Here is a 26989-nt window from a genome sequence, read left to right on the forward strand (position 1 = left end):
CACTAACATTGCTAAATTGCACTAACATTACTAGATTATGCCTACATTTGACTTGACTTGAGGTAAATTCATAGAAGAGAAATATTGGGAGAGTGGATGTGCATTATAAGTTAAGAATTCTGAAATAAAGAGGTGCATATTCCCACATATATCTGTTTATGGTCTGCATATATAAGCACATTGATAATGTGATGTCCATAAATGAAAAAATTTGTTATGGACCTAGGGGCAAGATGTGAGCAAAGGCTTATTTTCCTGGGCATTGCCCCATCCCCATTCCTGTGCTTAGGGCCTTATGCTAATAGACTATAACAGGAATCAAAGTAAGGCCCATTTGGCCCTTTGCCTGTTAGTATAAATAAAGTTTTATTGGCACACTACCAAGCTCATTCATTGATTGTTGTTTATGGCTGCTTTCATGCTACAATAGCAGAGTTAAGTAGTAACAGAAAAGATGGTAATATTTTATATCTGGTGCTATAAGAAAAGATTTACTGACCCCTGGACTATATACGCTTTGCAGACTGACCTCAAGTGTGACCCAACTCTCATTTGTCAGTTTCCCTTGCACTGGTCCCAGAAGACGACATTCTGTCCAAGGGGCTTCCACACCACACAATTTTCTTCCTTTCAGCCTTTTTCCAAAACACAATGTATTGATAGAAGCAGACAGGAAATTACCACCTACTTCTGTCTAACTCATTTGAGTAGAAGAGTCAAAAAGAATAACAGATTGTAACAGTGGCTAACGTTTATCAATTACCCACAGCGTGCCTTGTGCTGTTGAGTGTACTTCAGTACAGTTAATCCTCATTTTCGTGGTAGGTTCCAGTACTATACCCACATTGTACCTGAGGACGCTGGAGCTCAAGAGATTAAGTGTTTTGCCCTGGGTCAAGAAGCCAGGACGTGCTGAGGAAGCATTTTAATTTGGCCAGGCTGTCAGGCATACCCCATGCGCTGTTCCTTCCTGACTTCAGAAGCCCTCAGCTGTTGGATGTGAGCCATCTCTAAACCTTCAGCACAGTGCCTCTTGCTGGCTCTGTCTTCCTCCCTCCATTGACAAACTCCCATTGAAACTAAATTTCAATGATTTTAAATAGAAAGAAATTTTCAATTTGAAATGTTTCTAGACTTTTAATACATCTCCTTAACATGCTCATCTTCCAGGAAGTTTCCATTTTAAGCCTTTATGAGGAATTGTTACCCAAATAAGTACTTCTGTGTGCATGCTCAATCGCTTCAGTCATGTCCAACTCTGTGTGACCCCATGGACTGTAGCCCGCAAGGCTCCTCTGTCCATGGGATTCTCCAGGTGAGAATACTGGAGTGGGTTGCCATGCCTTCCTCCAGGGACCTTCCACTGCCTGTAAGTACTTAGGCAAGTAAGATATTTTGAGGGTGGCATGAACCCAGGAGGAATTTTACCTACAGGAGGTGTATTCAGGCTGGGGGAACTGAGGGATTCAACAGTGGTTGAATACCTGGACCAGGTCATCCTCTGACTCTGCAGCATCAAAACAACTGGAAAAAGTCCAGGCCACTGAACTGGATGTCTTTCCCAGTCTCAGGAGAGCAGCACCAGGTTGAATAGACCATTGTTTGTTTCCTCTAGAAGGGAGAACCAGTCACAGTTCCATAACTGAGTTAATGAAGATCCAAACCTATTGTGAGAACATAGACTCAAATCACTTCCAGTTACAGGGGGCCAGCGCTAGGCTGTTAGCAGGCAGAGGCATATCCTGTCTGGAAAGCAAGCCTTGAATTAATGCTGGGAATTAATGCTGCCCTGTTCTAGCAGCGCTGCTGGAGTTTGGCTGCTGGAATTTATTCTCCATTTAGTTGGGGCTTATTCTGAAAGTACGTGTACTATGTAATAAATTTTAAAATCATTCATTTTCATTAACTTGTATGTCCCCTCAATTGACATATGACAGTCTGGTTTGTTCAAGACAATACTCTGCTGGTATTACCTGAGTAGGAATATATTTATTATTCTTACTCCCAAAGAGAAATAACCATCAGATTTTTTTCAAGTCTTTATTTTAGAGCAGTTTTAAGTTCACAGCAAAATTAAGAGGAAGGTACAGAGATCTCCCACATACTGTACTGCTCCCACACGTACACAGCCTCGCCCATTAGCAACAACTCCCACCAGAGTGGTACAGTTGTTATAGCTGATGAACCTACATTTATACGTCATCACCCAGTTCCTTATTTTAGATTAGGATTCAATCTCACTGTTGTACATTCTATGTCTTTGGACAAATGTACAATGATGTGTAGCCTTCTTTATGGTATTATACAAAGTATCTTCAATGCCTTAAAAATCTCTGTGCTTCACCTGTTCATCTACCTCCCTGCTCTGCAACCACTGACAACCACTGATACTTTTACTATCTCGAAATGTTCCCTTTTTGATAACGTCATGTAGTTGAACTTTGGCCACCTGATGCAAAGAGCTGACTCACTGGAAAAGACCCTGATGCTGGGAAAGATTAAGGGTAGGAAGAGAAGGGAGCGACCAAGGGTGAGATGGTTGGATGGCATCACTGACTCAATGGACATGAGTTTGAGCAAGCTCTGGAAGATGGCGAAGGACAGGGAAGCTTGGCATGCTGCAGTCCATGGGGTCACAAAGAGTTGGACACAACTTAGCAACTGAACAACAACAATAATTTAGTAATATATATTTAAAGTTCCTCCATGTCTTTTCATGGCTTGATAGCTTATTTATTTTTAATGCTGAAAAATATTCCGTTGTCTGGTTGCTGAATAATTATTCCATTGTCTGGATATACCACAGTTTATTAATTCATTTACCTACTAAGGGACATCTTGGTCACTTCCAAATTTTGACAGTTATGAATAAATCTGCTGTAAGAATAAATCTGTGTGGACTTATGTTTTCATCTCCTTTGGATAAAAACCAAGGAAATCGATTGCTGGATCATATGGTAAAAGAGTATTTAGTTTTATTACAATTTGCCTAATTGTCTTCCAAATGGCTATACCATTTTGCATGCCCAGTAGCAGCAAACGAGAGTTCCTGTTGCTCCACATCCTCAGTAACATTAGTGCTGTCAGGGATCTGGGTTTTGGCCATTGTAACATGTATATAGTTATAGTTCATTGTTATCATTTGTATTTCCCTCATAACATGATGTAGAGTATCTTTTCCATATTTGTTAGCCATCTGTATATCTTCTTTGATGAGATATCAATTAAGGTCTTTGATCAATTTTATAATCAGGTCATTTTTCTTGTTATTGAGTTTTAAGAGTTCTTTTTATATATTGGATAACAGTCCTTTATCAGATGTTTCTTTTACAAATATATTCTCCCAGCTTTTGACTTATCCTCTCATTCTCTTGACATTGTCTTTTGCAGAGCTGTTTATTTTAATGAAGGCTAGGTTATTGATTACATCTTTCTTGGATCATGCCTTTGGTATTAATCTAAAATGGCATTGCTATATCCAAGCCTATTCTGATTTTCTCCTAGGCTTCTCTTCTAAGAGTATGACAACTTTGCATTTTACATTCAGATCTGTGATCCGCTTTAAGGTAGTTTTTATGAAGATTATAAAATCTGTATCTAGGTTCATGATTTTTCATGTGGATATCCAGTTATACCAGCATGATTTGTTGAAAGACTGTCTTTGCTTCACTGTGTTCTCCTTGCTCCTTTGTCAAAGTTCAGTTGACTGTACTTACGTGGGTCTACTTCTGGGCTGTCTCTTCTGTTCCACTGATGTGTTTGTCTATACAATCAGATTTTCAGTTCAGTTCAGTTGCTCAGTCATGTCCGACCCTTTGCGACCCCATGAACTGCAGCATGCCAGGCCTCCCTGTCCGTCACCAACTCCCAGAGTCCACCCAAACCCATGTCCATTGAGTCGATGATGCCATCCAACCATCTCATCCTCTGTTGTCCCCTTCTCCTCCTGCCCTCAATCTTTCCCAGCATCGGTATCTTTTTCCAGTGAGTCCGCTCTTCACATCAGGTGGCCAAAGTATTGGAGTTTCAGCTTCAACATTGGTCCTTCCAATGAACACCCAGGACTGATCTCCCTTAGGATGGACTGGTTGGATCTCCTTGCAGTCCAACGGATTCTCAAGAGTCTTCTCCAACACCACAGTTCAGAAGCATCAATTCTTTGGCACTCAGTTTTCTTTATAGTCCAACTCTCACATCCAAACACGACTACTGGAAAAACCATAGCCTTGACTAGATGGACCTTAGTCGGCAAAGCTTTTTAATATGCTGTCTAGTTTGGTCATAACTTTCCTTCCAAGGAGTAAGTGTCTTTTAATTTAATGGCTGCAATCATCATCTGCAGTGATTTTGGAGCCCAGAAAAATAAAGTCAGCCACTGTTTCCACTGTTTCCCCATCTATCTGCCATAAAGTGATGGGACCGGATGCCATGAACTTAATTTTCTGAATGTTGCGCTTTAAGCCAACTTTTTCAGTCTCCTCTTTCACTTTCATCAAAAGGCTGTTTAGTTCTTCTCCACTTTCTGCCATTTAGTTGTCTATAATTTTACATGTTCTATTATAAAGGAACGGAGAAGACAATGACACCCCACTCCAGTACTCTTGCCTGGAAAATCCCATGGACGGAGGAGCCTGGTGGGCTGCAGTCCATGGGGTCACTAAGGGTCAGACACAACTGAGTGACTTCACTTTCACTTTTCACTTTGATACATTGGAGAAGGAAATGGCAAGCCACTCCAGTGTTCTTGCCTGGAGAATCCCAGGGACGAGGGAGCCTGGTGGGCTGACTCTGTGGGGTCACATAGAGTCGGACATGACTGAAGTGACTTAGCAGCAGTAGCAGCAGCATAATAAAGGAAAATAGAAGCTCATGAAAATTCCTGAGGCCCCACATTGCTGGATTAAATTACAGTAGACCGAGGTTTACCTTTGTATCTGTAAACTTGTTTCACAATCCTTTGCTTAATTCTCTGGTTCAGCCAGAACTTTGTGAAGGTGGGAATAGTTAAGATGTAAACTTGATCATGTCATCTCTTCCTTTAAACCTTCCAGTGTCTTACCACCCTCTCAAGATAACTGCTTCCTTGCATGTCTTATCTTTATCATGCTTTCAGGCTCTGTACAGTCACCTTGCTCCTGTTAATACCTCTCCCAATCTAATGCTGCTGGCCCCTCCCCCACTCCAAGCTCCCCAGCCTCTTCCACTTACAGGGACTTCTGCTGGCCCCTCCCTCGCTTCCAAACCCCTCAGCCTATGGTTGTTGGTTCCTGGGAGAGGTTACCCATACCCCACTTCTGCCTCATTCGCATCTAGTCATGTTTCAGGTCATCATCCCCCAAGGCTTGGTCTCGTTCACCTGCTCTGGGCTGTCAGAGCATCTTATACTTAATCTTCATTGTGAGCCCCATAAGGGAAAGTACTCAGTCTGTTACTTAGCATTTTATTTCTAGGATCTAACATAGTGCCCTTTGGATTGTGTGGGTATTTCATTTCCCATGCTCAGATGTTAGGGTCATAGCATCAGTCTTCCAGCCATCCCTAATGTAGAATGATTACAGGGGAGGCCTGATGTGCTGCAGTTCATGGGGTCGCAGAGTCAGAGACGACTGAGCAACTAAACTGAATGTAGAATGATACAGACGTTGGCATGAATACTCTTTGCTTTTGTCTACAGAAAGTCATTTAAAATTTTAAATATATATAACTTATAGTTTAAATAAGTAGTTTAGCTCTCTATTTCAGTGCTTAAAACAGCAAGACATGGAATCTAGGGGGCAAATTTTCCTACCCACCTTACTGGTTCACCATGTTCTTTAGCCTGGAGTGGTGTTGCCTGTATAGTCCCCAGGGTTGTCCTGACACTAAAGGGGTCCAGGCTTTCTAAATACTGGCCTTACTACATTGTGTGTTAGTTGCTCAGTCTTGTCCAACTCTGTGTGACCCCATGGACTGTATATAGCCCACCAGGCTCCTCTGTCCATGGGATTCTCCAGGCAAGAATACTGGAGTGGGTTGCCATGCCCTATTCCAGGGGATCTTCCCAAGCCAGGAATCAAACCCAGGTGTCCTGCATTGCAAGCAGATTCTTCACCATCTGAGGCCCTACTACATTACCAATATATAAACACAGACAAATATGTGCTATGTTAATATGTAATATTAACATATTAAATATGTAAAACATTAATCCTGTGAAAGTGTGTGACCTTAAAATTTTTTTTACCCATCTTAATGATACCTATTTTTTTCTCCTAACTTCAGATAATTTCCCTCTCAGCTTTAATGGAAATATTTACAGTTTGCAATGTCTGTTTTCCAGGGACAATTTTACATTTTTAAGTTGTGACTTTTTCATCAGCAGTTTGCCTCTAGCACTGTCTTTTATACAAAGTCTTATAATTTATCAAACAAGAAGATGAAAAGGCTCAGATTTTAGACATCTAAAACCAGTTGGTAATCCAGAGCATGTTTTTCTCACTTCATTTGATCTCTTTCCTTAACATTTAAATTAGATAATTTTTGGTATGAGTAACTCTCTATGAACAGAGGAAAAAACTGTTTTTCATCTTGGCTGACTAACGCATACAACCCAACCCTGAATTTTTACCCAGTATTTGTCCAGTACACCTGTAAACAGGTCTACACAGTGTTTGTGAATCCAAGCCCAGTTGTCTTATATGATTTAATGAATCATATGATTTAACCCTGGATTTAATGAATTCAGAATGTTCAGAGCCTTGTCACTACTGGGCACCCTTCTTAGCACCCAGAGGTACCACGCTGGGTCAGGGCCAGGAGAAGACAAGAGCTGTGTGTACACTGTTGTGCGGTCTGCTTGTCTAACCTTTGACGTCAGGAGTGAGGACACTGGGAGAGGATGGTGACTCCTGTCCTCTTGGAAGCAGAACAAAAGACTGTCTTGGTACCAAGCAGTGGCACCCAGCCTGTTGAGCTGAAGAATCTGTAGGTGTTTAGCTGCCTGTACAGGGTCTTACATAGAGGGACCAGGTATCATCTTTTGTTCAGATAAAGTATTTTTTGTTTTTGTTTTGTTTTTTGCATCAGGTGTGAAAATCTCCAACTGTACTGCATTCCAGTCTCTTGGCATAATCCCAGTGGTTCTCTAGTTTTACAGATATGGACTAGATGAAGCAAGCGGGCAAAAGGAGGGGGAGTTGGAAGTGTGCAGTAGTGCTTTCCCCAAATAGCTTTAGGTAAATAAGAATTGATAAGGTCATCTCATCTCAGTCTTAGTCATGCCTCCATTCTTTAAAGGAGTCCCTTTGTAATATAGATGGTCCTTATAGTAGTAATATTTATCTTCCTCTAAAATAATTTTCAAAACATCTTGGTACATCAGTTTTTTTTTATTGGAAGTATGCCCTTCGGACCCTTGAACAGCACATTAGTGCTTACTCTAGGCCTAGAGCTAGTTCTTCCCTGAGAGCTAGACTCTGGAGCCAGATGGGGTGAATTGGAATCCTGGCTCTGAGACCAGCATGGCACTTACCTCCTTTCCTCTGTGGTGAATAGCATACCAGTGATAACATCTTCATAGGGTTGTCACGAACGTTAAGTGACTAGTACATGTAAATGCTGAGATCACCCCAGGACTGCATATACTAGGAGCTTAATAAATGTCTGCTTCACTATATAAATGCTTCAGAATAGTCTTTTATTCCTTTGAAAGAGAGTAGATGGTGGCAGTAAAGATTTACCTTCGTCATAGAAGTTTTATTGTTTAGTTAATATGAAGCTATCAAGGAAGGAAGAAGGTAATTTAATCTGGAAGATGATGATTAAAAAAACAAAATAGGAAAGTGTAATGCCAACTTTTTAAGTCCAAGTTGACTTTTACAAAGAACTTCCAAGTCTTAAGCTCTACAAAATACTAACTTCTTTCTCTCATGTTGGGAAGATTGATGTAGTCAGGCAATGTCTTTCAGCGTGGTGATCCAAATACATTTCATCACGTGTTTGGCCATGCTAGAGATTTTCACTTCAGCTGCGAGGGTGAGGAAAGGAGGAGAGAGGCAGAGGAGGAGACAGGTAGTGGTGGGGGTGGGGAGGAGAGAGAGCAGGGGTGTGAGAGTGCAAGCGAAATAGATACAAGAAAGAGATAATGAGAATGAATATCAGCTAGCTTCGAGCTAGCATTGTACAAAGGATTTTAGCAGCCAAGCACAGAAGTGGCAAACACATCATTTCTGTTCCCATTCCATGGACCACAACTAGTCACATGGCTCTAGCAAACCTGCCTAGGGTGCTGAAGAATCAGTTCTCCCCTATAAAAAGAAACAGGATCAACGTTACCATCTTTCTAAATTCCATATATATGCATTAATATACTATATTGGTGTTTTTCTGACTTACTTCACTCTGTATAATAGGCTCCACTTTCATCCACCTCATTAGAACTGAAATAGATCACCAGTCCAGGTTCGATGCATGAAACAGGGTGCTCAGGGATGGTACACTGGGATAACCCTGAGGGATGGGATGGGGAGGGAGGGGGGAGGGGGGTTCAGGATGGGGAACACATGTACACCCATGGCTGATTCATGTCAATGTATGGCAAAAGCCACTACAATATTGTAAAGTAATTAGTTTCCAATTAAATTAATTGATTAAAACAAACAAACAAAAAAAAAGAAGCAGGGTAGATCCCAGCTAGTCCCTGATACAACAGTTAACCATGTAACATATTTCCTGCTAATGGCAGACATTTCCTACAATTAATCTATTTGTACCCTTCACTGTAAACTATTCCTGACATTCTGTATAATAACAGGACCAGCACAGGACCCAAGAGAATGTACATACATTATGCTTCTTTCTTATTTTAGAAATTTTCAGAAATTCAGGGAATTTTATGAGATATCTACTTCTGAACATTTTATTGCTGTACAGTTAGCCAAGAGATAAGGACTCTTGGTGACTATTTTTTTATTTTATTTTTAATTGGAGAATAATTACAATATTGTGATGGTTTCTGCCATACATCAACATGAATCAGCCATAGGTATACATATGTCCCCTCCCTCTTGAACCTCCTTCCCCATCCCACCCCTCTAGATTGTTACAGAGCACCATCTTAATGGCCATCCTTCACAGGCAGGTTCCTATTAACAAGAAAGTTTTTATGCTTTGTATACCACTGGTAGTCAGTACACGAAAAAAGGTAAAGAAGTTAGTGATCCATTAAAGTATGGGACAGTCTAAAAGTAGACTTTTTTTTTTTTTTTGCTGCCCTTTAAGGCTCACTACTGTGGGCAGTGTTTGTACCCAGCTCTGATAGGAATGAGTACCTCGTATCACCAAATAAATTGACATATTCCTGCAGATTTATTAATAATACTTCACATGAGCCATTCTTTTAGATCATAATTGGCCTTTACACACATCAAGCAGTTTATTTTTAAGAGCGAACCCTGGGAGAGTTTATAACTACATGGACACACCTCAGGGCCATGCTTAACTAAGCTTCAGGTTAATGTATACCTGACACTTTGCAGTGTTTCATAGTTATTGGAACGAGTTTGAATCCCATTTCTTCTGCCAAGTTTCAGATGTTTGACACCACTAGGAAGCAATATAATGTAATGGTTGGCCATGTGATCTGTAGTGTCAAATTGAGTTTGAATCCCAACTCCACCATTCAATCAGTATATGACCTTGGAAACTTTCACTGTTTGCTATGGTTGCCTAGGTGTTTCTGATAGCAAATATTTCTGACTGGGTGGCCTAAACAAGAGATTTATTTTCTCACAATTCTGAAGGCTGGAAGTTTAAGATCAAGGTATTGGAGGGTTGCCGGTGAGAGCCTCTCCCCTTGGCTTGTCACTGGCCGTCTAACCGTGCCTTTACATGGTCTTCCCTCGGTATCCCTCAGCACGTGAGCTCCCAGACTTGGGTCAAGGACACCACTAGGCTCACTGACTCAGTCCTTTGTTCCCTAGCAGATCAGCTGCCCAGTCTTGCCAGTTTTTCTTTTGAAATGACCCCAAAATATTTGGCTTTTACAAATAATAACAGGTATGAGGATTGTCACATATAAATAAATGAAATAATTTTAACTGACTATAAAATTATAGGTATATTTACTATTATGATCATAAAGTCTGAAATACGTCTTATAGGGGTTGGTGGAACATGTTATAAGTAATTAGTTGGTTGCCTAATTTTTGTCTATAAATCTATGTGTGAAAGAAGGAAATAGCCAGCAGTGACAAAAAATATCCTTCCCTATCAGACCTGTGAAGAAGGCCTCCATCTTATTAAATCACCACTTTGTACACATTGTGCACCTTTTATAATCATATTGTACAACCTAAATATATACAATTTTTGTTTGTAAATCATAATAAAGCCAGGAAAAAATGAAGTTGCTGTTCACTGTTAAAAAATAATAATAATATGTAGAATAATGCATTAGCATCTCTGATTTCTGTTTTCCCTCCATTCTGGTCATTCTGTTGTTATATTTTTCTTCCTTGGTTCTTATGTATCTCTTTTCAAAACACATTCTGAAAATTTGAATTTTTTTACTTGGTTTTATTTAATTTTTAATTTAATTTTTTTTGGACAGAAAAGAACAAGTTAGTACCTTGTATCAAAACATCAACCTCGTGGAGCCAAGACTGATTCAACCATATGAACATGTTATAAAGAACTTTATCCGTGAGATCAAACTTCAGAGCACAGAAATGGAAAACCTGGCCATTGCAGTGAAGAGGTATTAAAGTCTTTCCTCTCTCCATGGCAGAAGGGGTCCTTTAACTGGCTCTCTGACCGAGTGGCACAAGATGAAACACATTATCATGTTATGATACAGGGAGACTACCCAAACCTGAGGAATCTGGAGCCTTCTGAACTAAGCCAGCACGAGGGAAGCTGAGTCTGGCAGTACTTTGTAGCGTCAGCCAGCAGTCTATCAGCATGTCCCCATGATCCTGTCATATAAACCTTTCAAGGGCTGTGATCCATATGGAACTGTTCAAAGAGTTTCATTATCTTATATCCAGCCACTTGAAACCTACAGGAAACTTTTCATCCAGAGAGAGGCAGGCAGAGACTCTATTTGAAGCCTGACCTTGTCACTGACAGGGGAGTGATTCTGGGTGGGTTGCTTCTCTCCCTTAGTCTCAGGTTCTGCAGCTACAAAGTGAGGCTATAAATTTTCACCTCTTCAGGGTGTGGAGACTTCATGGGTGAGTCATGGGCGGTGCCCTTGGCACTGGGCTTACCACATGGTGAGTGCTCAGCAGTGCTCCTTTCCCTCTCTTTAGCCCTCCTCACCAGCTTAAACTGAAAGTCTGAAAACCTCTAGCCCCTGACTCTCATCAGACAGTTTATGAGAAAGCCACCGCTGGCTCACACAGACTTTTTTAATGGTTTTAACAGCAATGCAGTGCCAAAGAAAAGTTTATATTTGCAATATAAATATAATTTATATGTTGCAATCCAAACATCAGTGAAAACACACTCACTCCCTGTATATATATGTACCCACACAGATACATGAGACACACATAGATATACACATTCGCACAGGTGGCCTGTAAGGATAGTCCTGTGTAAACCCATCGGGAAGAAAGAATGGCATTCTCTCCCCTCTGTTCTCCTTCCCAGCCAGGCTGCTCTCCACTGTGGAGGGAGTGGAACTCTTGGTGCATCTCTCCCCTCTACTTCTGTGCGTAGGATCCGAAGTCAGGCTCTGGTCTAAACACAAGGCCTCTTAAAGGACGCTTCTCTGAGCTGACAGTAACCTCACTGAGGTGTTTAGGTGACTCCTGTAAACATTCTCTTACCTTCTTGACTAAGGACCATCCGTCCTCATGTGTTTTGGGTTGGGGGAGGGCCTCAGGCTTTTCACTCCACCCTTGCATCTGAAGAAGGGATTCCCAGTGTCCTAGCAGGAGCCCTGGACTAAGGTTACAGTGGGCATCCCCAACATGCTGGACACGTTACTGGGAGTTGTGTCTTACTGCCATGGGGTCGCAAAGAGTTGGACACGACTGAGCGACTAAACTGACTGACTGAGTCTTACTGGGGCAAACCATGTGTCATTATAGACCACCCTGATTTAACCCTCCAAAAAAAAAAAAAAGAAAGAAAAAAAGAGTTTTTCAGAAGGTAAGAAGGCAGAGGGGACACATTCGAGAGCAGTCCTGAATGCCCAGATATTTGGCACTGGATGTCTAGAAGAAATGGCTGAGGAAAATGAACATATAAAAGGAGAAACAAACATGTGGCTTAGCTGCTTACAGTCCCAGAGCTGACCAATAAAACCTGAAAGTTTCTGTGGAGATACATGGTGCCTGCATTTGAAATAGCAAGTGTTTTAAACAGACAAAAACTAGATGACAGTCCAGACTTGGTTAACATAACCTCAGCAGGCTGTAAGTGAGGAGGAAGGTAATGGGAGCCAAAAACAGTGATAAGTCACCCAGAATTTTACTTTGGGGTCTTCCCTTCACGCATCAATGCTTGTTTGGAACCTTATGTAGAAATTAAACTAATGAGCAAATTGTATGAGAGGGAGTAAATGAATTAAAAGCAGGTAGGATGGTGTGGTGGAAGCCATTAGACTGGAAGACAAAAGCCTTCTACTGAATCCTGTTTCTCCTTTTATCAACACCATATCATTGGGGCAAGTAAATTGACTCTAAGTCTCATGGTGGCTGCTTTCAAGTCACAATCTAGTTGAGTAGACAAGACATATGCATGTGAAAATTTAGATAATCGGACATCAAGCTGAGATAGAACAAAAATAAAATTTAGGGCTTAATCTGAAGGCTCATTTATTGTAAAGTGACAGATGTCTTCATACTGGACAATTATTAAATAAAACTATCTGAACATCATCTCAAAGAAATTTTCCTGCTTTTAACTTTCTAGCAGTTCAGTATGCTCTGCCGCCATAGAAATAAGATTTACTATATTCATAAAAGAAATAGGAGTTTTCTAAAGGGCAACAATATCTACATTGCAAAACTTTAGGAAACTGACTAGAAATAATTTTTGAGATCTTTTTTCCCACTTAACTATAGCATAGAGCATTGTGTGTTTCATGTAATAAAATTTCAGAATTGTATGTATCCATGGAGGGGTTTTTTTTTTTTTTCAATCCAGTGTTTCAGCTCAGCAGCAAAAAAGATTTTTAGTGTTGTGGCTCAGCAGCAAAAAAAATTTTCAGAATTTACTGAGAGCCTCTCAGTAATCTGGTATCTTTCTCTGTTCTTTGTTACAGTATAGTTTGATACCATTTAATCTATTCTGTTCCATTTATTTAATATCTAGTTTCAATGTCCCTTTACACCCAGCTGGTCAAATTGCCAATCTCACTTTATTATGTGGAAGGAATGGGGAATATTATTTTAAATGGTAGATTTCTCATCTGTAAAATAGCTTGAAATAGCTGAGGTCAGAATTTTCTCTTCATGCTGCAAGGCCAAGAGTATAATGAAAAGGTGTGTACCCTCTTGAATTTCAGAGCCCAGGACAAGGCAGCCATGCAGCTGAGTGAGCTGGAAGAGGAAATGGATCAGAGGATTCAGGCTGCAGAACACAAGACACGGAAAGATGTGAGTTTGTGGGCCCGGCCTGTTTATGCGATGAATCCTTGGACTACCTTTTATGTACGGGGCACGGGGCATTCTCTGGGTACAGCACATCCAGGTTGCCACAGGCACTCTCAACAAGGGCTTTGTTGGTGCTGGTTTTGAGGGGGATAGATGAAGGAAAAAGAGACAGAGAGAAAATAAGCAGTCAAATACAGGGGCTAATTTCAGATGGCAACAAGCTCAGTAAAGAAATATCATGTGTGGTAGACAGGCTGCTTCAGACTTGGAGGTCAGGGGCCTCCTTGAACAGGGGACAGGAGAGCTGAGGCCTAAAAGAGAAGGCCGAACCCATCTTCTTAGAGGAGGTTGGCTTCACCCTTAATACGGCTGTCTCTCAGCCCATGGCCACTACTGCTTTAAATCTAAATTACAAGGACATGCCTGGGGTCCAGTGACTAAGGCTACAAGCTTCCAATATAGAGGGTCCAGGTTTGATCCCTGGGCAGGGAACTAGATCCCACATGCTGCAACTAAGACCTGGGGCAGTCAAATAAATAAATGATATAAAGTGAATAAATCTAGATTACAATGAAGTTAAAACACTCTATTACGGTGGGATATGCTTTTATTTATCAGTACAGGAACTCTCATAGTTGGAAGTTGGGTGTTACCTTTAGTGACTTCCATAGGAGAAATAATTGTCTTTCTTCGTTATAAAGTATATTTGAGTGATTAATGTTTACTGAAAACAGAAAAGAGACATATTTCTTTTGAGTAGCTAACGTTAGGTTGAACATTCTCTTTTTTCTGTTTATTTTCCCCATTAACTCTGAGAAGGAAAAAATTGAGTGAGAAAGGCCTGGTTATTGGCCTCTGATAGACCTGCAATAGAGGAGATCTGGGTTCAATTCCTAAGCTGGGAAGATCCCCTGGAGGAATGCATGGCAACCCACTCCAGTATTCTTGCCTGGAGAATCCCATGGACAGAGGAGCCTGGTGGGCTACAGTCCAGGGGTCACGAGAGTCGGACAGGACTTAGCAACTAAACCGCAGGGCTTAGTTTGCCTCCTGGCTCTGCCCCATCTCAGTTAAGTGGCACTGGAAAAATCACCTGACCTCTGAGCCTTTGTTGTTCCAACTTTAGATAGGATAAGCCACCAACCTGCTTTAAGGAGGGTGGAGCCTGATGGTCTATATGCATGCCTAGCCTAGTGCTGAGGCGTGGTAGGGGCATCATGGCTGTTACCATTCTCCTCTTCCCATTACTCTGCATACCTTATGACCTTTCAGATTCTTCACCTTGCTTTGCTTTACCACATATATGCCTTCAGGTCTCTTTGTTCTCTTATCTCTTAATAACGTGTTTAATAACTGTTTGGATATCATGTCATGTAAATGGCTCAGAGTCCATGGTCCAGGGTTAATGTAATGGTTATCTCATTCTTTTGTTAGCCCTTTATCTTTCTAGTCTAAAAGCAGTAACATCCTAATTTTTCTGCCTTTCCCCTCTTCAGCCATTTAATCTGCACTCATTCATTCATTGCACATATCAAGCACATGTTTTGTTCTGCAATAAATCTCTGCCTCATCCAGCTAAGCATTTCCCAAATTGGTTGTTGGTAATGGATACCCAGGCTTCCCAGGTGGCACAGTGGTAAAGAATCCTCCTGCCAGTACAGGAGACAGAAGAGATGCTGGTTTGATCCCTGGGTGGGGAACTCCCCTGGAGTAGGAAATGGCAACCTGCTCCAGTATTTCTGTCTGGAAAATTCTGTGGACAGAGGAGCTTGGTGGGCTACAGTCCATAGAGTTGCAGTCAGACATGACTAAGCACACACTAGCACACAGTGGATACCTGACCACAGACCACCCGTTATAACTTCATGTTTTGTTCATTATAACGTCTTCCTCGCTTTCCTTGGCTCTGGTACAGGGGTGGTGCATACGTGGCATCCACAGCAGCATTGCTGTGTCCCACAGAAATAGCATAAGCAGCCAGTGAGTCACTGCACAGACACAGTCTCTGAAAACCTCAGCACGCTGCCAGCAGAGCACATTTGACCGTGGGATGACACCTATTTGTTAGTCTGTCCCAGTCTCCTAGTCTGTCTGGAATAACCTGTCTAGGCTGATTGAAGACTTTCCGTAACTTACCTCTACTAAGCATGTCTCACCTGGCTCTCCACGGCTCATTGCTGTGCTTTCACTCCAGCTGTTTTCTTGGCCTTGATGACTCCTTTCCACTTTCCTAAATTTTGCAAAGCTCAGAGAAAGCCTTCCCTTCTCCCCAGTGCCCTGCCATAGTCCTTCAGCCACATTCACCTCCTCCTGACCTTGACTGCTGTTGCACAAGTAGTGTTTAGCCCATTGTGTCAATTAGAGTTTTTAAAAAATAAATGCTCTAACAGCTTTATGGAGGTGTAATGGGCAGGCAATAAACTGTATATACTCAAGGAGTAGAATATGATGAGATTTGTGTATATACTGAGGAACCGCCATCACTGTCAAGATAATGGTTACATTCGCATACTACTGGTTTCCATGCCCCTGTGTCATGCCTGCCTCTCAGCCCCTCCTTGTCAGAACCGTTTGGTATCTTCTCCAGTGAAGCATCTGTCAGAATCTTTTGTTCATTTTTAAAACTCTGTTTGGTTGCCTTCTTTTTTCTTTCTTTCTTTTTTTTTTTTTTTTTTTTGGCCACACCACAGGGCAAAATGTGTGGGTTCTTAAATCCCCAACCAAGGATCAACTCTGTTCCCCTCACAGTGGAAGCATGAAGTGCTAACCGCTGGGAACCAGGGAAGTCCCTGGTTGTTTTCTTATTATTGAGTTTTAGGAGTTATTTATATATTCTTATCTGTAAATATTTCCTCCCAGACTGTGACTTATCTTTGCATTCTCCTAACAGTGTCTCTAAAAGAGTAGACATTTTTGGGGTTTTTTTTTTTCAGTGCAGTTTGTCAGTTTTTTCTTTCACGTATCCTGCTTTTGATATTTGAGAAATCTTTGCCTAACCCAAGGTTGCAATGATTTTTCTCCCATGTTTCTTCTGAGTTTTATTGTTTTAGGTTTCATATTTAGGATCCATTTTGCAAGGCATGGATCAAAGTTTGTATTTTTTTTGCATGTGCATGTCTAATTGTTTCAGCCTATTTGTTGAAAATACTGTCTGTTCTCGGTTGAACTGCCTTTGCACTTTGTCCAAAATCATTTTTCTTTATCTGTGTTGAGTTTATTTCTGGGCTTTCCATTCTGTTCCATGGGGTCACAAAGAGTTGGACACGACTCGGCGACTGAACAACAATGGCAACAATGCTGGTATTGCATTGTCTTGATGACTGTTGCTTCATAAATAACTCTTGAAATCAAGTAAAATTAATTCTTCAACTTTGTTCTTTTTTAAAGTTTCTATTTTAGGTCCTCAATTTCCATAGAATCAGGTTGTTGTTTGTTGTTTAGTTGCTAAGTTGTGTCCAACTCTTTGCAACCCCACGGACCGTAGCCTTCCAGGCTCCTCTGTCAATGGAATTCTCCAAGCAAGAATACTGGAATGGGTTGACATTTCCTTCTCCAAGACTCAGGTTGTCAGTTTTAAAAAAAAACAAAACTCTGCTGGGGTTCGGCTGGACTTCATTGCATCTATAGATCAATTGGAGAACTGGCATCTTAATAATAATGAATGATCCACATACTTAATATATTCTCTGTTTATTTAGGTCTTATTACACTCAGTTTTACATTATAAACTTAAAACTTTACTGGAATACAGAACACAGGATATAAAATTCCATAATATGTTAAGAGAAAAAGAAAATTAAGAGCTATTTAGGCTCATGAGCACTACAGCCCCTGACCTCCAAGGGTGCCCTTTTGCCATTCTCTGTACCAGGGGCAATACATATGAGAAGTACCAGCCTGTAAGCAGCACTTTGCATGGAAATTTGCAGTTGGTGTGATTTGTATTTAGATAAGGGAAACAGTGGAAACAGTGTCAGACTTTATTTTGGGGGGCTCCAAAATCACTGCAGATGGTGACTGCAGCCATAAAATTAAAAGACGCTTACTCCTTGGAAGAAAAGTTATGACCAACTTAGATAGTATATTCAAAAGTAGAGACATTACTTTGCCGACTAAGGTCCGTCTAGTCAAGGTGATGGTTTTTCCTGTGGTCATGTATGGATGTGAGAGTTGGACTGTGAAGAAGGCTGAGCGCCAAAGAATTGATGCTTTTGAACTGTGGTGTTGGAGAAGACTCTAGAGAGTCCCTTGGACTGCAAGGAGATCCAACCAGTCCATTCTGAAGGAGATCAGCCCTGGGATTTCTTTGGAAGGAATGATGCTAAAGATGAAACTCCAGTACTTTGGTCACCTGATGCAAAGAGTTGACTCATTGGAAAAGACTCTGATGCTGGGAGGGATTGGGGGCAGGAGGAGAAGGGGACGACAGAGGATGAGATGGCTGGATGGCATCACTGACTCAATGGACATGAGTCTGAGTGAACTCTGGGAGTTGGTGATGGACAGGGAGGCCTGGCGTGCTGTGATTCATGGGGTCGCAAAGAGTCGGACACAACTGCGCGACTGAACTGAACTGAAGATATAGTAGTAGTGTTAGTCACTCAGCTGTATCCAGCTCTTTTGTGACCCCCATGAACTGTAGCCCACCAGGCTCCTCTATCCATGAGATTCTCCAGGCAAGAATACTGGAGTAGGTAGCCATGCCCTCCTTCAGAGGATCTTCCCAACCCAGGGATCGAACCTGGGTCTCCTGCATTGCAGGTGGATTATTTACCATCTGAGCCACCAGGGAAGCCTTGGAAAAACAGTGAACACACCAGGTCTTCCTGAGTCCTGATAACATGATGGGACTCAGGCAAGTGATGGGGCCCTTGGCTGAGCCAGAGCTTTTCATTAAACGTAGCAGTATTTAATTAGCTAGTTAATCGATGTGCTACAGCCCTCTATCACAATCAAGTAGTGGCCTTAAGAGGTGTCACCCCAGGTAATGTATACATATAGGTTGTAGGATTCTGCAGTTCCTTCACTCTTGTAGGTTTCCATTCTGGAAGTGCTGGGCATCTTAAGTTTGGTTACTTCCCTTATGCCTTCTCACCATGTCTGTGTAGAAGATTTGGGATCAGCCTTCGGTTCAGTTCAGTTCAGTTGCTCAGTCGTGTCTGACTCTTTGCAACCGCATGGACTGCAGCACACCAGGCCTCCCTGTCCATCACCAAAGCCCGGAGTTTACTCAAACTCATGTCCATTGAGTTGGTGATGCCATCCAACCATCTCATCCTCTGTCGTCCCCTTCTCCTCCAGCCTTCAGTCTTTCCCAGCATCAGGGTCTTTTCCAATGAGTCTGCTCTTCGCATCAGGCAGCCAAAGTATTAGAGTTTCAGCTTCAACATCAGTCCTTCCAATGAACATTCAGGACTGATTTCCTTTAGGATGGATTGGCTGGATCTCCTTGCAGTCCAAGGGATTCTCAAGAGTCTTCTCGAACACCACAGTTCAAAAGCATCAATTCTTTGGCACTCAGCTTTCTTTATAGTCCAACTCTCTTGGTTTGACACAAAATGTTTCTCACCTATAGTATTTTGAAGAGCCTATTTAAATCAACAAATTGGTTTTGTTGTGTGTGTGGTTTTTTTTTTTCCAGGAAAAACGCAAAGCTGAGGAAGCCCTGAGTGACCTCAGGCGTCAATATGAAACAGAAGTGGGAGACCTACAGGTGACGATAAAGAAACTCAAGAAGGTAGGTATAGGGCAGCTCGACTGAGGGATAACTTCAGTATCTCAGTGTGTCTAAATTTTTAGCAACTAAAAACATAGGGAATCATATTGAAGCTGTGGATGGATCAGATATCAGAATCAAATTGGACTCCTTGGCAAGAATTTTTTTAAAGGCCTTAATTTCTTTTTCTAAGGGCAGCATATCTTTTGCATAGATCTAATGGATATTTCTGATCCCTTGAACAGTTGTCCATCAAATCTCAGTTTTCTTTCCATGTCTTTACCAAGTGCCCTCGAGTCCCATGTGTCTGGTGGACTGTTTTCTCATGACAGCAGCAACAGTCTTTACTGGTCATGTAGTCCTTCACCAGCTTACTACAGGTTACATGTATTCACTGGATATTTATTAAATGAAATGAATATTTCTCTTCTCTGTAGCAAGTTCCAGATCTAGAGGACCCCTGATCAGAGCACAGGGTGGGAGAGAACCTGTTGAAGTGAAAGCAAAGGCGTGATTGGTTTTGGCCTTTGTTCTATTTGTTTTCTAAAGATTAGGGTCCATTTTACTGTGTGGTGTGCTGGTAGGTGTTTAACAACAGGCTCTGGAGGAATTCCCCTGTGGTCCAGTGGTTAGTACTCTGAGCTTACCTTGCAGGGGTTGTGGGTTAGATCCCTGATGGGGGTAAGATCCCACATGCCATACCTGGCACAGCCTGAAAAAAAAAAAAAAAGCAGGCTCTGGAAAGGGGAGGAAAGAAGGAGGATTTCTGATATTTGCCAATTTCCATAGTATAAATACTTCCACCATTACCAATTTCAAGCTGCCAAGTTGACGTCACTGAATGCAGTTTGGGAAGTCTTGCTTAAAATAAATAGGCTCTCACCTGCTGATATATATTTTCTCCAGCAAAGTATTGGATTCACTTCCTACATGTGGATTGTCTCCATAACTAATAGAAATATCTTAGCTAAAATGAAAACAGGTACTTAAAAAATAGTTGTCCCTGCAAGTGGCACTGTGAATGTGGGCACATCACTTTGCTTCTCTTATCGGTCGTACGATAACCTTTGATGCTCCTTTCAGTGCTCATACTGAATGAGATTAAGTGACAAATGTATTTTGTGGGTTATTGTAATTTAAACCTCTGACATATTAAGAATTCTCCCCAGCATTCTTCTTGGAAAAGTATTATCAATGTCAACCTTATATGTGATTTCCAGAGGTCATTAGACCATAATACAATACTTGTATTACAGAATTTGAATGGACCAATCCTTTGCTTTATGCTAGAGTCATAGATTCTCCTAGTCCCTGTCCTTACTTATTTCCATGTCATCCCAAATCATTATACTAAGATAAAGTTTGCAAGAGGAGACACAGAGGGACTTCACTGGTGGTCCAGTGGTTAAGAATCCGTCTGCCATTGCAGGGGACACGTGTTCAGTCCCTGGTCAGGGAACTAAGATCCCACATGCCATGGGGCAACTAAACAGGCAGGCTGCAACTGCTGAGTCCAAGCACTCTGGAGCCTACCCACCACAACAAAGATCCCACATGCACAGCTAAGACCTGACGCATCCAAAAATAAATAAATAAATATTTTAATTAAAAAAGAGGAGACACAAGAATTTCTTGTCCTCATATAGCATAATGATAAAGACCAAAAAGGCACTGAACAGTAAGAGTCAGGAGTGATGAGACCTGAGTCTTTATCGAGGCTGTGCCAATTCCTTCCTGTAACACCTAGGACAGTTGGCTTCATGATTCGGATGTTAGCTTCTCATCTGTAAAATGGGATTAATAATAAACTGTCCTGTCTAACCGTAATAACTGATGTTTTATTGACTGTGTAGCTTATTAACCTCTTCTTCATTATTTAAGAAAATCGAATTCTCAAACTTTTTCTGAGGAAAGTATAAGTTTCCCACTTTTACCACTGAGGACATTGAGTTCCAGGTTTAATAGCTTGTTCAAAGCCTGACCTCAACTGCCAGTGGAGAAGTAGCCCAGACACCTGCATCCACCACCAGTGAGTGGGGCACTGGGCAAACAGATGCAGGCTGTATCATCAGTGCTTAAAGTAAGGACTGAGTCTGAATGCCTGAGGGCAATCTGAAGAAGCTAACGTGAAGTGAGCAACCCGAACTGTGGGATCACCAGAAAGAGAGAAAAAAAAGAGAACTTTCCCGAAAAAGCTCTAATGTTCAGTCTAGCCCACTCACAAAACAATAGATTGAATGAATACCAAAAGAGAGCTAGCTGACTGCACACAAGCCCCTTCGCCCCACCCTCCCGGAGGCAGGCATGTGACAGCCAGAGCCGGAAGGCAAGGGGCTGCTACAATCTCAGCCCCAGAGACAGCATCTTCCACCAAACTGTGAGCATGCTTCTAGTTGCTAACCATGTCTTCATGGGATCCTGGATGGACAGGATTGACATCTGCCAGGAGGGTTGCAGCCTGAGATCAGCCCCCCAGAGGAGACACATGGCACATCTGAGATGGTGCTCTCGCAAAGCACCCTGAGTGGCTGGGACCAGGGAGGTGATTAAGATGCACAGTCCCCCAGGACAGTGCTCTCACCAAGCACCTGGTCACCTGAATTGCTCGGACCTGGGAAGGGTGCAAAATACACACCAATCCATGTCTATGCCCTTGCAGAGTACACGAGAACCTGATGGACTTAGACCTGGGAAACATATGAAATGTAGGGCCCACTTCAGACAATGCCCTTGCAGAGCACCCTGGAGCCTGAGCAGTATAGACCTAGGAAGCACATGCTACCTTGAGCTGTGGCAGACCCAGTGTGGTCCATACACTGCAGGCACTCCCCACACACACCAGCAATATTTGTTTGCAGTGTCCCTCCCTCCCCACAGCACAACTGAACAAGTGAGCCTAAATAAGTGACCCCCTTTCCCCCCTTGTGTCAGGGCAGAAATTAGACATTGAAGAGACTTGCAAAATAAACAGACAAGAGGGAACTGCTCTGGAAGTGACAGGTGCAACAGATTAAACCCTGTCGTTAACATTGACTATGCATTGGAGGGGGCCTATAGACCTTGAGAACAAGTACAAGTTGGAACAAGGAACTATCTTAAACTGAATTGACCCCACACTGCCCATAATAGATTAAGAGAACAATTCCATTCACCATTGCAATGAAAAGAATAAAATACTTAGAAGTATATCTACCTAAAGAAACAAAAGACCTGTATATAGAAAACTATAAAACACTGATGATAGAAATCAAAGAGGACACAAATAGATGGAGAAACATACCATGTTCATGGATTGGAAGAATCAATATAGTGAAAATAAGTATACTACCCAAAGCAATCTATATATTCAGTGCAATCCCTATCAAGCTACCAATGGTATTTTTCACAGAACTAAAACAAATAATTTCACAATTTGTATTTAAACACAAAAAAACTCAAATAGCCAAAGCAATCTTGAAAAAGAAGAATGGCACTGGAGGAATCAACCTGCCTGACTTCAAAGTTACTACAAAGCTACAGTCATCAAGACAGTATGGTACTGGCACAAAGACAGAAATATAGATCAATGGAACAAAATAGAAAGCCCAGATATAAATCCACAAACCTATGGACACCTTTGTTTTTGACAAAAGAGGCAAGAATATACAATGGAGAAAAGACAATCTCTTTAACAAGTGTTGCTGAGAAAACTGGTTAACCACTTGTAAAAGAGTGAAACTAAAACAGTTTTTAATACCACACGCAAAAATAAGCTCAAAATGGATTAAAGATCTAAATGTAAGACCAGAAACTATAAAACTCCTAGAGGAAAATAGGCAGAACACTCTCTGACATAAATCACAGCAGGATCCTCTAGGACCCACCTCCCAGAGTATTGGAAATAAAAGCAAAAATAAACAAATGGGACCTAATTAAACTTAAAAGCTTTTGCACAACAAAGGAAACTATAAGCAAAATGAAATGACAGCCTTCAGAATGGGAGAAAATAATAGCAAACGAAGCAACTGACAGAGAATTAATCTCAAAAATACACAAGCAGCTCATGCAGCTAAGTACAAGAAAAATAAAAAACCCAATCAAAAAAAAAATGGGCCAAAGAACTAAACAGACATTTCTCCGAAGAAGACATACAGTTAGCTAACAAACACATGAAAAGATGCTCAACATCACTCATTATCAGAGAAATGCAAATCAAAACCACAATGAGGTACCATCTCACGCTGATCAGAATAGCTGCTATCCAAAAGTCTACAAACAATAAATGCTGGACAGGGTGTGGAGAAAAGGGAACCCTCTTACACTGTTGGTGGGAATGCAAACTAGTACAGCCACTATGGAGAACAGTGTGCAGATTCCTTGACACTGGAATCTGGAAACTGGAAATAGAACTGCCATATGACCCAGCAATCCCACTGCTGGGCATACACACCAAAGAAACCAGAGATGAAAGAGACACATGTACCCCAGTGTTCATCACAGCACTGTTTACAATAGCTAGGACATGGAAGCAACCTAGGTGTCTATCAGCAGATGAATGGATAAGACAGTTGTGGTACATATACACAATGACTCAGCTATTAAAAGAACGGATTTGAGTCATTTCTAATGAGGTGGATGAAATTGGAGCCTCTTATGCAGAGTAAAGTAAATCAGAAAGAAAAACACCAATACAGTATATTATCGCATATATATGGAATTTAGAAAGATGGTAATGACGACCCTATATGCAAGACAGCAAAAGAGACATAGATATAAAGAACAGAGTTTTGGACTCTGGGAGAAGGCAAGTGTGTGATGATTTGAAAGAATAGCATTGAAACACGTATATTACCAAATGTGAAATAGATGACCAGTCCAAGTTTGATGCATGAAACAGGGCACTCAAAGCCGGTGCACTGAGACAACCCAGAGGGATGGGATGGGGAGGGAGGTGGGAGGGGGTTCAGAACAGGGGGACACATGTACACCCATGGCTGATTCATGTCAATGTATGGCAAAAACTACCACAATATTGTAAAGTAATTCGCCTTCAATTAAAATAAATAAATTTTTTTAAGTAGTACCTGGCAAAAATAAACCCCCATTTCAAAGATTTTAATTATTTAAAGAAAAATTTCAAATTCTTATGGATTACATTTAATGACTTATATGGTTGTATAATGTTCAAAATTGAATATGTTTAGAATTCCCATATGTGAATGTGAATATATTCCTAAACTTAATGGAACCAACTAAAAGTGAGTTTGTAAATGCTCAACTTTTACTTGCTTTTTCAGCTAGAAGAACAATCAAAATACATAAGTCAGAAACAAGATGTGGCTGCATTAAAGAAACAAATTTATGACTTATCAATGGTAAGAATTACCTTTTCATTTTTGGTAATGTATTTCCTGTTAGACTACTGTTTCTTAAATAAAATCATGCTATGATTTCAGTGTTCCAGGAATAAAAACTTAAAGAGAAATTAATACCACAGTTAGAGAGTCTTTGAAGTACTTCTGACTAAAGGTGTTATAATTTTGGCAGACTTTTCCCTCAATCTATTACCTAATACCTATTGTAAATGCTTTTATTTATTTTTTACTCAGAGCAATGATTATGTGGCCTTTAAACATTTATTAGTTAACCCCTGTGTCCATATAACATCAACTCAGATCTGTTTCCCTAGCTTTGTAAGATGAGGTCTTACTGCCCTATCCTTCCTCTTGCTGTCCCTTTCCATCTTCTGCTGACAATATCTCTAGTATTTCTGTTGCCAGAACTGATAATATCTATATCTGTTTCATCATCTTCATTTTCTTTAGTTTCCAGGTTGACTCAAACACTGAAAGCCAATAATTAATATTTCCTTTATTATAAATCTAAATAGTCTCCCCTGCAGAGCCAAGAAGTGAGCATGAATGAGCTAGAATTGCATTTATTTCTCTCCACTTATTATCCCTGTGCCACTCAAAAAGAGAAGGTCCCCCAGGTTTGCAGTTAGGATCCATTTATGCACTACCAGTTCCAGATTTTGCTACCTCTTAGTTGGTTTTGTGCTTGAATCATGACTTTAAAGAGTTGCTTGCTTCTCTTGGACTCTCTTGGTGGGGTTTTTGGCTACTTATAAAAAAAAACTCTGTCACCTTCATATCCCTGATACCTTGCAACTTCTATCTATTCTTTCCAGTACATGGAATTTGTTTTTTCTTCTCCTGAAAATATTGGAGAAGTTTTGGAGTCCAGGAGATTTCAATTCTTATTGGATTGATTGCTTTTTAAATTTGCTACCCAAATGTCACCTTGGAATTTCTGACCATTTCAGGTAGCCAATGTATGATTCCTGTGCAGCTAGGCAAATATCTCTGTTTACCTCAGGGCCTCTCTTCTGAAAGACAGTCTCCTTGAAGCTCTGTATGTAAAGCTGGCTGTCAGACATGGAACCCCAGTTACCATATGCATGAGGCACGGATATGTACAAAGAGAAGCCTTAGCTTTCCTTTGGGGAATCATTCAGTTATTTTTAAATAACTTGTTGCCTTTGGAATCAGCTCTGGCTTTCTGCTCTTCTTTCCTAGAGTAAGAGCAGGTATGGGCTTGAGAGGCAGCATGACTTAATATACAATTTTAATCTCTGTTTTCAGCCCTCTTCTCATTCTCTGGGCTTCTGTCTGACCAATTAATTGTCTCCGCTCTGCTCTACAGCAGAACCTTCAACACCTATCATCTGGACCTCATTTTCCCCTTCTTTCTTCCCTTTGTCAGTGCATTGCCATCCAGTTTCCTTTTTCCAGCAATGTTTTTAGATCACTTGACTGTTGACTGGCCCCTCTTCCATTCTTTTATTAGTTTATTTCCTTTGGTATTTCATGTTAATAGGGGCTCAAACGGGAAAGAAGACTAATTCATGTGCCCAGTCTACCATGTTTAACCAGAAACTTCCAGTGATTTTTTTTTGTTCTTTTGTTTTTAAGAAAAATATAGAAATTTCCTAACTGCACAGGCTTATTTTTAAGTGTAAAACTTAACAATTTTAGGTGATTTTATGAAAAGTAGCCCGTCTACCTGGTAATAGATACTGTCAATTCCACACACTATCAGTAATTCCACAGCTCTCATTAAGTAAAGCAGATGTTTAAATGTTTGGTCTCTGTTGTTTTACCAATGACATGTTAAAGTATCCTCATGGTAACTCTTACTGTTGTAGTTTTGCACCAAATGCCCAAGTATTTAAAAAGAAGAACAACAACAACAACTTTGAGGATTTAGTTTTGACATTTTAATACTTTATTAAAATTTAAAATTACCTTGAATTGATAATTAGTTCTTTGAACACCAAGGTTTGAAGACTGTGGAGGGGTGAGAGTGACATGCGGGAAAGTTACACTGTACTTGACTTCACGTCTCCCGGTGGAAGAAACTCTGAGTCTAATGACCTGCACTGTTCCTTTCCTCTAGGAAAATCAGAAAGTTAAGAAAGATCTTTTAGAAGCACAGACAAACATAGCCTTTCTTCAGAGTGAATTAGATTCTTTGAAAAGTGATTATGCTGATCAGAGTCTGAATTCTGAAAGGTATGAAACTTCACATTTTACTTTGTAGTTTGAATGGAATGTTTATTAGGGCAACCTCCATGTGAATGAAGCTTAGCTACATAGTAATAAGGAGTTATTTATTAACTTTGCTAATATTTTCTTTGCTTTCTAAAGAT

The 26989-nt window shown here is 40.9% G+C and overlaps 1 protein-coding gene across 1 annotated transcript in view; it reads left to right on the forward strand.

Annotated features, from left to right (window-relative positions):
• Positions 1 to 26989, forward strand: part of RASEF (RAS and EF-hand domain containing) — an 86951-nt gene that overhangs the window by 22895 nt on the left and 37067 nt on the right. The window contains exons 2-6 of the mRNA XM_069573925.1: positions 10589 to 10735; positions 13496 to 13586; positions 19225 to 19320; positions 24576 to 24653; positions 26737 to 26852. Coding sequence (XP_069430026.1) covers positions 10589 to 10735; positions 13496 to 13586; positions 19225 to 19320; positions 24576 to 24653; positions 26737 to 26852 — 528 coding nt within the window. The remainder of the gene's footprint in view (positions 1 to 10588; positions 10736 to 13495; positions 13587 to 19224; positions 19321 to 24575; positions 24654 to 26736; positions 26853 to 26989) is intronic.

Source organism: Ovis canadensis, chromosome 2 (assembly GCF_042477335.2).
Source record: "Ovis canadensis isolate MfBH-ARS-UI-01 breed Bighorn chromosome 2, ARS-UI_OviCan_v2, whole genome shotgun sequence".
NCBI lineage: Eukaryota > Metazoa > Chordata > Mammalia > Artiodactyla > Bovidae > Ovis > Ovis canadensis.